This window comes from Humulus lupulus, chromosome 8, assembly GCF_963169125.1.
Source record: "Humulus lupulus chromosome 8, drHumLupu1.1, whole genome shotgun sequence".
Classification (NCBI taxonomy): Eukaryota; Viridiplantae; Streptophyta; class Magnoliopsida; order Rosales; family Cannabaceae; genus Humulus; species Humulus lupulus.
Window position 1 is genome coordinate 2,331,112 of NC_084800.1, and position 17,860 is coordinate 2,348,971.

At 33.5% G+C, this 17,860-nt stretch overlaps 2 protein-coding genes across 3 annotated transcripts; both read right to left on the minus strand.

Moving 5' to 3' along the window:
- Positions 1–3,117: 3,117 nt before the first annotated feature.
- LOC133794130 (BES1/BZR1 homolog protein 4-like) lies at positions 3,118–6,620 on the minus strand. The gene is made up of 3 exons (XM_062231328.1): positions 5,903–6,620; positions 3,592–4,349; positions 3,118–3,506 (listed from the first exon to the last, which is right to left on the minus strand). The coding sequence occupies exons 1-3, from the start codon at positions 6,116–6,118 to the stop codon at positions 3,503–3,505; spliced, it is 978 nt and encodes a 325-aa protein (XP_062087312.1). The 5' UTR covers positions 6,119–6,620; the 3' UTR covers positions 3,118–3,502.
- Positions 6,621–9,433: 2,813 nt separating this feature from the next.
- On the minus strand, positions 9,434–15,705 carry LOC133794131 (uncharacterized). Of its 2 annotated transcripts, XM_062231331.1 has the most exons (4): positions 14,695–15,705; positions 12,800–12,917; positions 12,432–12,683; positions 9,434–9,621 (listed from the first exon to the last, which is right to left on the minus strand). In XM_062231331.1, the coding sequence occupies exons 1-3, from the start codon at positions 15,537–15,539 to the stop codon at positions 12,465–12,467; spliced, it is 1,182 nt and encodes a 393-aa protein (XP_062087315.1). In that variant the 5' UTR covers positions 15,540–15,705; the 3' UTR covers positions 9,434–9,621; positions 12,432–12,464. The 2 variants fall into 2 exon arrangements, with proteins under 2 accessions (XP_062087315.1, XP_062087314.1); XM_062231330.1 differs by lacking the exon at positions 9,434–9,621 and having other exon boundaries at positions 12,073–12,683.
- Between the last annotated feature and the right edge of the window lie 2,155 nt (positions 15,706–17,860).

Here is a 17,860-nt window from a genome sequence, read left to right on the forward strand (position 1 = left end):
AAGCAAACATGCATTTTTGTATCCAGTAAAGATATAAATGTGTGCTGGACTTTTTGATATGGTACGAGTTCGAAAAACACAAGTATGACACGAAAAATACTGGCCTAGACACAACAATTAAAGAATGAGAGTCCACATTTTCACCTCTTCTTCTAGACCTATATACATTATTTACACCTCTGCTTCACCCATGCCGAATGGTTATGCTATGGAATAGGTAGTGTGACAACTTGGGTCCAGCTCTTCATTACAGTGCAAGTCTCAAAGAGTTGCCGGAAGTATTTAACGCCAGATTTCACCACTAAATGCCAGGATCACAATATTAGCCATAGCAACCCACAACTATAGTGGGTAGGGCTGAGCATAAAATCTGAAAAATCGAAAAAATCGTGTACACCGACCTACCGAATACCGAAAAAACCAAAATCATTTAAATCGAAAACCGAAAAAATCGCCGACGGTGCAAACCGCCACTGTTCGGTCGGTTTGGAAATTTTGGGTGAACCGACCAAAAAAACCGAAACCGACCGAACACAATAAAATAATAATATAATATTATATAATTATTAATTATTAAAATTTTTAATAAAAAAAAAAAACTTAAGGCACTTGTAAATGTAATTATATTCTATATATTTATGTTTTAAAAACATACAAAAATGGATTCTAACAATCCAAAAATTTTAATTTTTTAACTAAAACTTTAAAAAAAAAAAAAAAAATAATCAATTCGGTTTGGTCGGTTTAACCGACCAAACCGCGGTCCAAAACAGTCGGTTTTTTTTTAAACTGGTTTGGTTCGGTCGGTTTTCGGATTGCACCAAACCGAAAACCGAATTCTTGATTTTTTTTGGTGAAAAAACCGCCCAAACCGACCGATGCTCACCCCTAATAGTGGGGCTGGATTTTTTCTCTTTAATAAATGGAATTTACTTATTTGGTACCTTATATTTTTGCAAAATATCATTTTAGTAATCTCTGTTTTTAATAATGCTTATATGATACCTTGTATTTTAAAATTATACATATTTGATACCCTAGACTTAGATTTGATAGATAAAATTTTGTCAATATGATCAAACTGTCATCAGTTATATGTAATTAAGTAATTAAATTTAAATTTGGAACTTACATAATTGATAGCAGTTTGATTAAATTGGTAAAATTTTATTAATTAAATTTGAGTTTAGGGTACCAAATATATACGATTTTAAAATACATAGTACAATATGAACATTATTAAAAACAGAGAGTACCAAAATAATACTTTGCAAAAATACAGAGTATCAAATAGTTATCAAATAGTTTCCTAACCTTTAATAAACCGGTTAATGTTCATGATATACAAAGGTTTCTGATAAAACACAGCTTTTATTATAATTTCCCTCACTATTCTCTTTAGAATTAAAAAAACATCACATGCAAATACTATCAATAATATTCAGCTAAGAATCGTGGCATTGAATAGCCATCCATGCATTGCACCTAAATATTCAATTACTTTCGACTAAAACAAATGAATGCTCAAATATTTTCAGTTTATTACAGGTCAATTTGTGACGTTGACATAGTGTTCGGTCTGTTTGGTTCATATTTACCTTAAACATGTGATTCGATATTACTAAATTTAAATGCCCATATAACTAAAAAAAAGTTGCCTACTTAAGGTAATATCACTGTGCAAAAATTTTTAAAACCCGAATAAACCGTCCAAACCAACCCGAAAAAACCCCCCAAAAACGCAACCTGAATAAACCGAACAAAATTTAAACCGCTCAATTGTTATATTGGGCAGGTTGAAAATAATTATCAACCCACCCAATATAACCCAACCCGCTCAATTAATAATTTATTATTTTTAATATATTCAAATAAATATATAAATTAATTAAGTTTTGTTTTAATTTTTTTACTATAAATTTTAAATAATTTTTTAACCTTAAAAATATAAACTTCACACTACTAGTACTAGTATTTAAAAAAAAAAATTACAAAAATGTTAAAAAAAAAATATCACTTTTGTTTGGGCGGGTTGACCCGACCAACCCGCTCAACTCGACCAACCCGCCAAAAAAAATATACCATTTCGGTTTGGGCGGGTTAACCCGATCAACACGCCCAAATTATTGGACGGGTTAAAAAAAAAAATTTCTTAATTGGGCAAGTTACGGGTCACTTTTGCTAACCCGATTATGACATTGGATAAGTAAAAATGCCTTGTAACCCGCCCAATGCTCAGCCCTAGTTAATGGTTCAGTGATGGTATTTGTCTTCTACTTCATTTTTAATGCAAAATATAATAATTGGTCTTTTGTTATTGCTTAGGTACGAACAAATAGCCTATTCATTCGAAATAATAATTGGAGGGCTTATTATCTGGTGTAGCTTAGGAGAAGACTAGTGTTACGAACAAATAGCGTACTGCAAGCTTTTTACACACAGCCGATAAATCCTCTAACTGAGCCTAACGATGTAAAATTGACAAAAAAAAAACGAAAGGACAAGAGCCTAATGGGTCCAAAGCCAACGGATAAACGCTCTAACCTTAGTGGGTTTCACCAGACAAAAAAAGCAGACCTAGAAAAGTTTGGTCAAAAGATTGTAAAAAGGAATTCCAAAGAGGCATAACCCTGTAGCCAATCATAAAATCTGGTCCATGCCTACAGATTTTGTCTCCTAGGTGCTCCCTTTCCTTAACCCTCTCGATTAAGGAGACAAAATTCACATCCCCAGTGAAATTTCGACGATGAGTTACCACAAAAAGCAATTAAAAATAGGGAATTTACAAAATGTTTTTACATTTTGGTTGTACATGTGATTTTACAAAATATTATTTTTATATTCTCTGTTTTCAATAATGTTCATATAGTACCTTGTAGTTTAAAATTATACATATTTAATACCTTATACCTAGATTTGATAAATAAAATTTTATCAATATGATCAAACTGATGTAATTAAGTAATTAAATTTAAATTTAGAACTTATATAATTGATAACAGTTTGATTAAATTAGTAAAATTTTATTAATTAAATTTGTATTTAGAGTATCAAATATGTACAATTTTAAAGTGGAGAGTAACATATAAACATTATTGAAAATAGAGAATATCAAAATAATAATTTGCAAAAACTCATATACCAAATGATTACCTACCTGAAAATAAGTCATCCACGTGAAAATATTATCAAAAGGCAAAGGTAAAAATGGATTTACACAAAAATGGTAAATATAAATGAAAAGCACCGATCCGCGTACATGAATAAGAGTCCTTTCATTTAAACAGACAATGATCAAAGGCTGTAAATCCACCCCTAACTACATCTATATATGTATATAACTTAAGAACAATGACATTTATAAAAATTATAATATTAAAAAAAAAAACAACTTCTTGTGATCACCTTGATCTTTTCTTACCCTTCTTCTGAAGTAACACAGAAAAGCAGTAAAATTGTTACATCACAAGATTCACGACTGATATTTCCGGTTGTGCAGTTTTTACCTGAAACATAAACACATGAGTCCATTGAGTAAGGAAAGTAATCAATTAATCTTATAATCAAATATCCACTCCAACAATAACATACCTAGTTTTTGAGCTACCAAGAGTGAGCTCCAGATCATCAACTCCACATTCTTCATGGATCCTTTCCCCTTCCCATGGCTTAACCAGCCCTGTCATGTGACCTCCAAATGCAAATTCATCATAAATGACCTCAGCCATTGGAATATCAGCATTGTGATCAGAACCTGCAGCAATGGCCGGAGAACATGTCCCGCTTTGTCCAGGAGTGCACATGCGGGATCCTCCGCAAGCCATAACCTCTTCCTTAGAACCAAATGGGTTGGCAGCGACAAGGCTGAATGTAGGAGAATGTGGTCCTCCCTGGGGAATCCGGATCCCAGAAAACCATTCCGGGTCAACAATCTGACGCCCGGGACTTGGTGGCATAGAAGATGGCTGGAAGGAACAGAGCTGCCCACCCCAGGGTGGGCGGGTCAAATTTGCTTCCCAGTCTGTCTTAATTCTGGGTGTTCGGGCAGTTGGGGAGCTCAATGGAGGAGTGACAGGAGCACTGATGGAACCGCCATGGTTATATAGATGAGGGAGTTTGGAGGAAGAAGCCGACGAGGATGCTGATGAGAGGTTTTTCAGCCATGGGATGAGGGAATTACCATCACCATTTGGGTTGGCAGCAGCATAAGAAGATGACGCTGGGCTAGGAAAGGAAGAGGAGCCAGGGCTTGGGTTGTAGGAAGCATAGGGACTTGGATGGTAAGATGAACATGGGCTTGTTACGGCAGATCCACCCACCATATCCATGCGTTCAGCAGGCTTGCATCCCTGCATGTATATATCTGAAGAAGATTAATGGCTAATTTAACTGTACAAAACCCTCCCATTAATCTAATATAACACAGCTTCAATGACTTTCCCACCATAATTAAGGTGAAAAGTGATGATCAAATTAACTTGCTAATATTCACTCTAGGATAAGAAAACCAGATACCATTATCGTGACGATGAAAATGGCAATTTAATTTTGGGAGAGAATTACAATCCCACAATGAATTGCAGGGTCTCAAATTTCAACATATTCATGCCAAAGAATATCGAAACATGATTTTGAAAATTATTGACAAAATTATCCTTTTTTTTTTTGTTCCTAGAGTTCAGAATACTTCATTACATTTTGAACTTAATGCAATTGACTGGAATTCAATTAAGATACAGCCCTCTTTTATTTTTCATATGCCAAACCCTTAATCAGATTTTTCCAATACCATATCTGAGAAATAATTGAAATTTTAACGTATGACGTGCTAGCCAAGATTCCTATCAACATAAGTGATGATATGAAGAATAAATCAATTAAATACATTCAACCACATTGCACTATTCATTACTGTGTATTTTGCCTTAATTAAAGTAGCACAAAAAGACGAAAATAAACAAGACCCACCAGGTAGTTCTTTAATGCAACAAACGACAATTGAACTAGAAAGTTAGAATGCAGCAGGAACAAAATAATGGACAGAAATTCCACAAGAGGAGGGAAATCACGGGAGCCATGAGATAAAACGGAAAACTTGGCAGTAACCGAGAAAGTAAAAGGTTTACCCAAAACACAACTCTGTCTCAATGAACTGGCAAAAGTAACCTTCTAAATTCTCGAAAATCCCAAACTCAAAACTAGCTGTTTTAGAAATCCCCATTCGAAAATTGAACAAGGGTATCTTGGTCCCTTCGCCTCCAGGTTGGGTCTGTCTGAGACTAAAAAGAAAGTCACAGCCAAAGAGGCAGAGGGAAAGAGATAGAAGAATCTTGTGCTTCACGCGTAAAAGCGATTGCAAACGTCGAAAGGTAAAAGAGACCCACAAAAAAATAAAAATAAAAAGAACAGTCTTCCCCTCACTAGATCTAAAGTACCCTCATGAGGAGAAAAAAAAAAAGTAAAAAGCAGAGCAGGGCTGGAATCTAATTTTTGCAATCAGCTAAAAGAGCGCATAAAATGAAGTAAATCTTGGAAAGCCCCAGCCCCATTCTTTCGACTAACTTGCGCCACTTACAACAGCATACTTTAGCTAAACGGTTTCACATCAGCTCTAATAATGAATAACCCACTTCTTCTAAATGCCATGTAAATTGAAAAAAAAAAAACTGTGTGAAGCTAAATTGAGTGAAGAGAAACTGTGTAGTTTGATTAAGCAGATAGATTTATATATGATCTCAAAAGCAAAGGCATAAGAACAATTTTAAACGATTCCTATTCCGTAGTAGTAATTTGTAGCGATCGTTTTCAAATTAGTGGCTGCAATGATAAACGACATTCTTATATCGTGAACACAAACTATAGATGACGGAACATGGAAAACAGAGAAATGAGATTTGTTTACCTTACGATAAGTGGTGCCGTCGAGTTCGACGGTCCAACCAGCTTCGTTGCAGAGGGCTTTAAGGACCTCATTGTTGTCGCAGTGCTTGGGGAGCTTGTAGTTGCCGTACATTCTCAGCCCGGAGAAGATCTTCGCCGCTATAGCTCTTCGTCTTCTCTCCCTCCTCTTGTTGTTCTCTCTCTCCTTCCATGTTGGCAACCGAGTCCCCGACGTCATCCCCCTCTCCCTCTCTCTCTCTCTCTCTCTCACAGCTCCAGCAGAAACTAAGCACTTTTACACCATAAATTACTTTGAAGAAAGTGTGATTTCTGAAATGGTGAGTTTTTCACAAACAAAACCAGTAAACGAATTCCAAAATTATTCAACTAGATTCGCTTCAAGCTTAAATTCAAACAACAAATTCAGCTCTTCATTTCAAAAACCTACAACCCAAAAAACAAAAAAGTCACTACAATTCAGAGAACGGAAGGAATTCAGCGATAATCAAACTATGCAACTGAAGAATCGGAGTGGAACCACGGCTTCAGTAATAAATCACTGAATAGAACCCACCAGATGTAGAGTATGAAGTGAATCGGGCCGGCTTTTACTATCAGAATCGGATCGGGGATGGTTCACCAGAAAAAACCGGCGACGGAGCCGGGAGTGGTATTTTCTGATGAAATCCCGGGAAAATGAGAGAAAGTGAAGTAAAAGTAACGTGAAATAAAAAGTGGCAGAGACGAGGGAAGGAACCAACGAGCTTATTATGTTGTTGGAGAATGAGGATTGCTATTTGCCCACATATCCCCGTTATTTTACGATTCTGCCACTACTTTTTTTTATGAGAAAAAAAGTAAAGGATAATGAAAACTTTTGTTTTATTGTAATGATATCGCAAAGGTTTTTTCTTTTTGTAATTACTCTTAGTAATTTTATATATAAGAAAGCAAAAACTAAATTAGTCTATTATATATAATTCAATCAAAATGGAAAAATACTAATTGCTGCCCTTATCTTATATGATTAATTATTTGATTTGACCAAAAGTTTTTCAAGACAATGCATACAAACAAACTTGAAATTGATAAATAAACAAATAAATAAATAAATCCACGTTGGACAACCCATATGAAAATGTTTCCTAAGCTTGAACGTCACTTTTAGTTAAGAATATCCGTTCAGATATCGATGTTTTCGGCCCACTATTATTACCATTTTTCTCAAGACAAGTTTAAACATTTAAAGTAATAATAATTAACCACAGCTGTGACTGGTTTGTCTAAAGAAAGAACATAATGTTAGTTTATAAATCAATTTATAATTTTTTTTTGTTTTATTTCGAAAAAGAAAAAGAAAAATATATATATATTTTTTAATGAAACGATATGGCAAGAGTAACACCTCAAAAAATATAAAATATATATTAAAAAGCGAAACATTTCGCTGTAGCTAAACATGCTTCGTTGACCTGAAATCCAAAAGCAAAACGGACCCACTTAACACAATAATAACATGTAGGGGTATTTAAGACATTTTCTCTCATAAAGAACCGCATAGACCAATACCTTAATGGGGCATTACGGACTCGACTCCCGATCTCTGAGACACTCAGATAATCTGATCTCGTTTTCTAACCGTCACCGTGACGTTTTCTAGACACGTGTTCGAATTTGATTTGTTACCTCGTAACCGTCTCTGTCTTGCTATGACTATGACTATTTCTTTTTTTGTTATTTTGTTCTAATCCACGTCATAGGAGTGAGAAAGCAGAGCAATCTCCCACGTGCCGTAGATCGGCGCACGTGTAAAGAACGGGACCGGCTTGACCGATGAAGCGGATTCGGGCTATAACCCGCACCACACTCCAGCATCACCACGTGGGTCGCTCTCTATGTTTTAGAGCCTTAGGCCATCTTTGTTTTTAAAGCTAATAATAAGAGAAAAATAATGAGTCCGGACTTTTATTCTACCCTTTTATTTTAACTTTCCATATTTAGATCACGTGCACTCACGTGAGAATTTTAATATGTGGCAATTTTTTTTTTCATCGAATATAAAATTGGACCACCATGGTCTAAATTTAAAAAATAAAAATGTCCGAATTAAAATAAGTAATACTTGTGCCAAAATGAAATGGAAAAGTTGATATTTGCAATGATTTTATATAAGTATGCTCCAATTCAATATGAACCAGTCAAAGATTCAAATTTTGAGGCTGACAAAAGAAGTGGGAAAGAAAAAAGAATTGGAAGAATGAATAATTTTTTCTCAGTCATAAAAAAGAATAGTATCAGTTTTTTAAAATTTTGTTATGCTTCCTATATAAAAAAAAAAGAGAAAATTTTGTTATGCTTTTCGTTAAGATATGGCTGTAAATATAATGTAATATCTAGTAGAGTATTGGATATATTCATATATTAAGGTTGATTATATTTGCACCAAAAAATATATAAGCACCTTATTAATTAAAAAAATTAACTTTTAAAATTAATTTTAACATTTTTTCTCAATATTTTTTTTTACATTCTTTAATTTTCTTTTGTCAATTTTAATTATTTTATTTTATCATGTTTACATAATATTCTTAAAAAATAATGTATAATTTTTTGGAAAAATACTCTTACTTTAACAAGTTATTATCTTTTTTTGTTTTAATTTTTAGTTTATTTAAATATATTAAAAAATATATTATTTATATGTATTTTTTAGAATATGAAAAAGAAAAAAAAAATAAAAAGATGTGAGCATAAGTTGACAAATATTGTATATTATATATTAAATTATAATAAAAATGAAGTGTTATAATCAAATTTTGGGTGCAAATATAATCAACCTTATATTAAATCAACAATGTTAAACTAAGAATGATTGGTATTTATTTTTTAAAATTGGTTTTTATTTTCAAAATGATAATTTTGAGAAAAGAAAAGTAGGTGTTCTTAAAATTTTAATTAATTAGTTTTTTCTAAATAAAATGAAATTTTTTTTAATGAAATCAAGTATTCAACTTTTATAAATGATTGAAAATGTAATTTTGAAGATAAATAAATAATTAGGGGTGGCAAAATGAGTTTCGACACAACAACACGACTAAAAAATGACACAATTTTAGTAGGTTAGGGTTGACAAAATTAAGTGCGGATCGAAAATAGGTCAAACTCGTTTGGCAAGATATTTTTTTGAGTTGAGTTAGGATTAATCCATGTAACATGAAAATGACACATATTAACCGTTTAGTATATCATTAAAATTATTAATTTATAATTAAAAATTATTTAATTTCCATATAAAAAAATTCTATAGTAAAAAGAATATTCCTTTAAAAAAAATATAGCATAACTTATCAATTCTTGATGTAACGCCCTGGTTACTCCAAGACCGTTACTATGGACTTTAAACAGTGTTTAACTCGCTAAACGAGTCATTTGGTTATAAACGTGCATCTAGGTGTTATTAATAGACTAAGGTGAAAAATATCGATTCAAAAGGAATGGATATATTTTATTTAAAACATAAAATTGTATATGACCCCATAAAAATGTTTACAAAGTTATTTACAATCCAAAATGGTTATTACAGTGTAAAAATTACAACCTGCCGGTTTAAACGGCAAAAATAGGGTTAACCCCTAGTTCCTCTGAGAAACACCTTAGCCGTGGTGGTCAAGCGGCTGCATATGTACACATCACCACCTAAGCTCTCCACTCAAAGTTGGGTGAGTTTTTCTTTCCCTTTACCTGCACCACATAGCACTTATGAGCCAAGGCTCATCAAGAAAACTTATTACTGCATATATGTAATATCAATAAATTATTATGGTAATCATTCTGGGGCTTGCAGCCCAACCAGATAAATGACTATCAATAATGATTCTGGTAATCATGCTGGGGCTTGCAGTTCAATTAGATAAGTGACTAATAAGTCACGAACTTGAACCAGATAAGTAACTAATAAGTCACAAATTTAAACCTGGTAAGTAACTAATAAGTCACGAACTTGGGCTCCGCACCCTAAGCCATGTGACATTACGGTCACCTGAGCATTTTGGCTCTGGCTCTGGCTCTAAGTAACTAACCTTTAGACTAGACAATTGCTTTTATTTTCATCGAACTTAAGGTTAGTCAAGCATTTCATGCTTATGTCGATTAGATCTAATCTTTTCGGCTTGCGTTAAACACGCTAATACCATTCTTGACTCATAGGTCAACTCCATATGACCAGTGCTCAATATTACTGTCGAACTTGACTAATAAGTCATAGCTTCACAATCAATATTGGCACCATTGTCAACTCTGACTAATAAGTTAGTACCACTCACAAGTAAGCAAGACTGCTAAGCATTTAATATGCAATCAATGTCCACATATAGAACACTCAACATGCCTCATCAATAACCATGCATGTCACATACTGGGTGCAGATTTCTTACCTCAGACTCGAGCGTAAAATAATTTAAGAACGATCGGTCCTTAATTCCCGTAGCAGTCACCTAGTCATTACCAAATATGAAATCTCATTAATTAAATAAATGATAAAAGGTTCATGGTCTAAAACACCGCTCCCAGGACCATTCCTGTGCTCTCAGGACTTCTAATCCATGCAACGGGGTGGTGGAACCATCCCCCGAGCCCCCAAAGTCCCCCCAAGCCCTAAAAATAAGTCTTGCTGAAATAGACCTAGCGTTGGGGCACTCATGGGTAGCACTGGGGCGCTGCCCCAAGTCAGAGAGCACCCTAAGCTCTCCTCTGCCTAGCACTGGGGCGCCAGTTGACAGACCAGAAAAATTCTGGTTTTCTCCCCTGCGTTTTCCCTTGAATACCAAGATTCAAAACCAACCTAAACATCATCCAAACTTATAATTTAACCCAAAAACCTCATCCATACCTCACCAACATACATGAAAATATATAAATATGCCATCAACAAATTACCAAAATACCCTTACAATGAAAAATGGACCCACATGTATGCAATTATCATCATGCATTTAATCATATAATGGCATAATAAATTACTTATGGCCCTCTTGGCCCCCTAATCTATGCATTAAGCCACATTAGGGAATTTGAAACATTACACTTGATAATTAATTGATATTAAAACTTTTGTTTATTGTATTGATATTTTGTGATAAATTATTTAATTCATCAATTTTGTTTATTAAAAAACTTTCAAATATATAATATTAATCATGTCGATCAATAATAGTGCGAGATTGGTGCGAGATGGGTTTGGTCATGCAACACGATGACAGTGGGTTGTGATATTCACACGCATATTATATCATTTCTTATATTTAATTAATGAGTAATGATATATGTACCCAAAATATGTAGCCAAATATTATACACAGTGATATGACAATTTAGCCTAGTCAATCACATTTATGAAAACTAGGACTTACTATTTTAAAAAGCAGTGACATGTCACTGTATATAATGTTTGGGTACATACTTTGGGTGCACACATCTTTACTATATAAGAAATGGTCAAATGGTATGACCAAGTATTTATACTAAATTATTGTACACACATGATAGGAAATGTTCAATATAAACCTTACGTCCTCATTATTGTGGAGATTAGCATCAGCACAGAGGTAAGAAAGACCAACCAAAAATAGAAGTCAACTGCGTGATGTTTGCACCAAGTGAAAAGCATCAAAAATTTAAAGGGGAGAACGATAAAACCTAATGCCAAGCCAGCCAAATTAGATTTATAATAGTAAAACCCAGAATTTTGACATTCACAAAACTGTTGAGGAACAAGTCAAAGTTAATTAAACCACGATCAATCATCTGCCATTCAGATCCAGAGGACCACTTAGTGTTGTGTTTCAATTAAATAACCAAAATTAAATTGAACTACACATGCTGAATGCTAATCATAGTCAACAGTCTCCAAAAGCCAAATTAAAGTTGTTTTGAATAAACAATAGAGCAATATTTTAGCACAAAATCATATTAAAACTTGAGAATCACAGATTATAATGCAGAGCTCCACTTCAGATGAAAATTGAATGAATGTGATCATCATCATCACTACTAACATTTTATGAATAAACCAAGCAAATCAAACCAAATCAACTCATTCTGTCATTCATTGTCTACTATGGTATTTGGTTCGCTGCAGTAATTTGAATAAAGAAACTGGAAGTTAAATGAGAAAGAGTGAAAAAGATAGGAGAATAGAGCCAACCAATATAGGCAAGCAAATTTATCTCTTGAATTTGTTCAGGAATCAGCCATATGCATTGTCTTAGATGTAGATGGCATGTAACTTTGTCATAATCACCATGTGCATCAATTAATAATATGAAAAGGAAGGTCGTTGAGAGAGTAGCATAAAATATTAATAATCAATTTCCTGAACTTCTATATGACCATCCATCCAAGTATGCAGTATCTAGAAGGTACACTCAGTTGTATTCTTTTGATTACTTGCTCAGTAAACACATAAGTGGCAATCTCAAGAAAAAGAAAAAGGAATGTATAACTGCCTAAGAAACTGTCACAGCACTCGTATTTGGGATGGAAGCCTCAGTTACCTGGAAAAAAACCGAGACGCCATTCGTGTAACTTCATGAAGTAGTTTGACCCAACTTGACAACCTCATTTAGCAATTTGCTAACTGAAGCCTTTATATCATCAGGCACAACCAGCTCAGGTGGCACAGACTCCAAAGCATATGGAGTGATTACATTCAAGACATCAGTAAGAATCAATTTCTTGTTGTCAACATTCCACACATTCTGATTCACAAACTTGCATGATTGCTTTAAAACACATCTTGTACAAACCTGATGGCAACAAAAAGGTAATTGAATAAGAAACACACCAAACAGTTTTCAATTTTATTATTAAGGTTAATTTAGGGTCAATAGGAGGAGAATAAGTTAATTACAAATTGACTTACAGTGTCCTCTTGAACTTCAAAAAAATTTCGCAGCCTTTTGGCTGCGAAAACACTCTTCTTTGCAAGGGAAGGGCAGCCAAAGAGTGCCACGTTTTTCAAGTCACTCCCCGACAGCCATCTGGTAAACAAATAATCAAAACTTGAAAACATCAGAAGGAGCAATGATGGGAGAAAAGCTCATAAATACCAAACATAAAACTACTAACAACAAATAAATTATTAAAAAAAAAAACTACACACTAGTAATTGACACGAGTCATTTACAAAACAAGGAATGAATTGTGTGAGCGTAATGAGCTGAATATATGATTGGCCCAGAGGAATGATTGGTTTGTAAGCTCATTGCTCAGACTCTAGAACTTAAGTTTTGCCTGACATGAAGAAGTTTATTGTCATCTGACCTGTGATCACCTCCTAAATATATACCTTGAATCGCCATTCTAAACCAATCTTTTTCAGCCTCCATATAATGTCTTTGTCTCAACTCAATTACCATATAAACATGGAATTATTTAAACATGAAAAAACAGGTAAACAACTATCAAGATCAAGTTATGTAAGCCACGATAGTCAAATAGTTTCCTTTAAGTTTCAGATGTTATACAGAGATTGAGGCTGAGTACCTCCAACAGCACATAGTGTTACACATAATCTCAGCTCCTCACTCTACCAGACCAACTCTTTTCTGTATACTTTTTACTCTTTAATTGCTAATAATACTAGCTTTACACTGTTGATAAAATCATATCAGATCATGTTTATTCTGTTAGGAATATGGACATTTCATATAGTTGAGTTGTTTCCATCAAGAACAATGATATATTAATGTGATCGGATTTACATATTGAGAATTAAGAATTTAAAGAGCTCAAGTAGCATCCTGACTTTGAAGAAGAAGAAAGCATAAAGGAAATGCTATTGAGATAAAGAGAAAATTCTAGAGTGAGGGGAAAAAAAGTGAATTCTCACAACTTCATATAGGAAACTGTTTCTATTGAGATAAAGAGAAAACTGTTTCTAAAGCAAATAAAAATAATCTCACTTCAAATTTATTAATGCATAAGTACGTATAGGAAACTGTTTCTTGACAAACAGTCCATTCTCAATCCCAGCACTAAAAAACTCCTATTGTAATTAACATTTAGAATGCCAACTGAAAACAGAACAAATTAATGAAAATCAAAAGTCATCTAGAGTTAAGAAATGACTAATCTTATAAAGATTTCTATAGCTAAGGAAACTATGCTTTATTGGATCTTCAATTGATCTCCTAATTATAAATATATATATTCATATACTATAATTCATTTCCTTCTACCCTAATTAAAGGTTAAATCTCCAGGCTGTAAGCTAGTTGAAAAGGTAATATCATAAAACAGTATTGAGCAGCAATTTAATATATTAAAATGTAATCGAACTAAGAACTTCATTAACTTCCTATAATTTAATCAACCCCTTATTCACCAGTGACATTTTCACGCTGGTGTTTTGCAGAGAGTCATATACTAGTTTCTCCAAACTTAAACGTGAAGGTAGCTAAAAAATGTCGGTACTAAGGAAATGATCTGTTTTATAAAGCATAGAAAATCCCATCCAAATTGATTAGAAACGGATTTATTTAGACCAATACAAAGCATAACCCTTCATTCAACTGACACACCTAACAAGTTTTGAGAGAATGCATTCACTTTCTCAAACTGAAATCTGTACATTTACTAGAAATGGCAAGCTCAACAAAGAACATTATATATCTTGAAGCTATTTTCATTATTTCTTCCTCCTCAGAATTGTTACAACTCAAACACATGACAAAGCATACAGAACATACATTGAAGCAAAACCAATTAACTTGGAAGAAATCCAACAACAACAACAAAAATGACAGAGTATCTTACTTTGCAATTTCTTGGTTGTCTTTACCATATTTCTGAGCTGCAAACTTTATAAAGTCGATGCCATAGCTATTGTCAAAGTAACTAAAATCCAAACCATTATCATCACTATTCTTCGCAGGCAAAAAATTAGCATCCTTTAAGTAACCTTCCTTGTACAAGTGGCTTAAAAACAACCTCATATCCTGTGAAAGCTCCTTAACCACCCTTGGATTCCTCAATCCCATGTCCTTAGGGCTTTCACTGGACTCGACCCTATTCGTAAACACGGCATGCAAGCCTTTCTTCCCCTTTGATTCTTCGATTTCCTTCTCTTTCGCATCACTCTGATGACCCGAACTCGGTCTCAGACTCCTTACCTCTCTCTCTCGCTCCTTCAAACCTCTCTTCACCTCATTGTTTTCTCCCTCGCCTTCGCTTCGATTCTTCAATCCCCTGTCCTTAGGGCTTTTTCTGGACCCGACCCTATTCGTAAACATGGCATACAAGCCTTTCGTCTCCTTTGATTCTTCGATTTCCTTCTCTTTCGCATCCCTCTGATGATCCGAATTCGCTCTCAAACTCCTTATCTCTCTCTCTAGCTCCCTCAAACCTCTCTTGACCTCATTGTTTTCTCCCTCGCCATCGCTTTCGCCAGTTTCCCGCTTCGGGTATATATCTACTGCCTCCTTGAACAAAATATCCAGAGGCTTTCTGGGCTTAGTGGGATCACTCTGCTTTTCAGCTCCGACCAAACGTGATGGCTTTTTTTTTAAAAACAAGCGCGGCGAGTAGGATTTGTGGGCGATGTTTCGGGGTCTGAGGAGAGAGTAGGAGCTCCGGGAAAGGAGGGTTTTGAATAAATACATGAGTATGGAGGGTTTTTGAATGGTTGAGAGGTTTAGAGAAGCAGCAGAAAGAATGAAGACGAAGCCATGTGTGTTTTGATTGGAGATTTATCAATGGAGGCTGTGCTGTGAAGCGAAGAAATGTGCTCTGGCTCTCTGCTCTGGAGTCTCGAGGTTTTTCGGGGGTTTTAGGCGAAGCTTTTGCCACGTAAGGCAAGAGTAAATTTTGGGGGAATTCTAATAAAAGCTCTTGGTTTTTTAAAATTTATAATGAGACCCAGTCGACCAAAAATAATTACATAATACTACGCCTGTGTAAAATATTGAAAATGAAACTAAATTTTAACTATTATTTTAGGGCAATTCTTCAATCCCTAGTTGCATTTCAGGGACTAAGTCCATCATGAATATGAGCCAATAGATATTCTTTTAGTTATAGTGGATGGCTAGATGAGCATGCATTGTTTAAAAATTGTTAAAATACCCAATTTACCCCCAACAATCTGCAACTGGTTAGCTTTTCATTTTGGGATTTTTTTTCTTCATTCATGTGGATTTTTTTATACAATTTAATTTACATACTATTGTCACTCTTTTGATCTGCTCACAACCTCACCACCAAGAAAGTCAACGTCTATTTCTTCTTCAAGCATGACACCCTCTGCGAGGAATATGAAGTTTGTTGCACTAAAATCTCTGATCTTAATTTTGCTTCTTCGACCTAAACATTGTTGCTTGAATTTCGATCTGCCATGTATGTTCTATGACTATGAAATTTCTTTTAATTTTAATTGGGTGATAAAATTAGTTGTTCTTCCTTGTTATTGACTAAAATTAGATTAATACCTCCAATAACCAAAAAAACATTTTTATACAAAATGATCATTTTTTCTATTGAAGCTTTCATTTATGCTTTCAACAACAAAACCTCGTAACCTTTATCTTATCAAACATAATTTTTTTTTTTGTTTAGGCGCATTGAACATTATTATTTGTTTGTTTTTTTTTATAAAAAAATATATGAAATTAAAAGAATAACTAATATATGTTGTATATACTATGTTCATAAGGTATTTGACAAAATTATATTTACAAGGTATATAATTGTTTATCAATTACTTGTCTTTCCCACCAAGTTGAGTCGGTGAAACTAGTCCAAAAATCAAATTTTTTGGTCCAAGCTGCAAACTATTGAACTTTTTCTCTTAAGTTTTGAAAATTGATATCCAATAACATGTTTCGTTTTCTTATATATGCTTCACTTTTGACTGGTATTTCTAAAAGGAAAATGGCTAAAGATCTTATGGTTGATTATTCAAGTCAGCTGATCCTAATAGGGTATTGTGTCTTAGGTTGAGAGTCATTGAGTGGTTGTAAAAGGGTGTTTGGCCTCAGTTATAGGGTACTACATTGTGAGTTTAGTAAGAGTATTTTGTAGAGTATAAGAGTGATCTTTGATGTAAAATATTGCTATTTAATAGAAGAATTCAACATGAAGCTAAAACTGGATGAAGGCTATTTTTATAGCAGAACAAGTATAAAATTTATGATATCCTTCTCTATTTTGTGCACTTTAAAGTTCTTTGTTGATTACTGCTGTAATGTTCTTACTTTTTATGATGTGTGCCCATTGTCTTTACAAGTTAATGAAATCTTGAATTGGTTTAATTTCTAACAACTCTTATACTAATAGAATAGAGGAAGAGGAAGATTGTTTAAGACAATGGATAAAAACAAGCTATAACAAAAAATTGAAAAGCCATATTACGTGTAGAAGTATTGCATAATTTGCTAATTTTGTTTACCATTAAGAGTGTCGATAAAATTATATGACATGTCTTCCTTTCATTATATGTGGATCCTTGACCCATATTTGCCAATGCAAAAGTTAACTCATATTATATAATTAACAAGGTCTCTTCTTTGTAGTTTTAGTTATTTTATTTTTGTTTGACAATGTTATATCTATATTTTTTTGGATTTGACAATGTTATAACTATTTGGTTGAATTAAAAAAACAAGATTGGATTGCTAGAAGCGCTTTTAAGCTTCTCTATATAGATGAAAAATTCAAATTGAAAAATGTTTGTTTTAATACAAATATTTACTTATTTTCTGGAAGGGGAATTTTGTGTTTCACTGCCATTTTAAAAAAAAAAAAATACATGTTGAGTTACAAGATTTGTGTTTGATTGTACTACTAAATGATTAAAAAAATTATTAATGAGATTCTAACAATTAAAAAAATTGTTATTATTTACTATATGCTAGAATATTATTAAAAAAGGAAAAAAAAATAACCTAGTATTTCTTATCACATTAAGAAATAATTTGGGAATGGA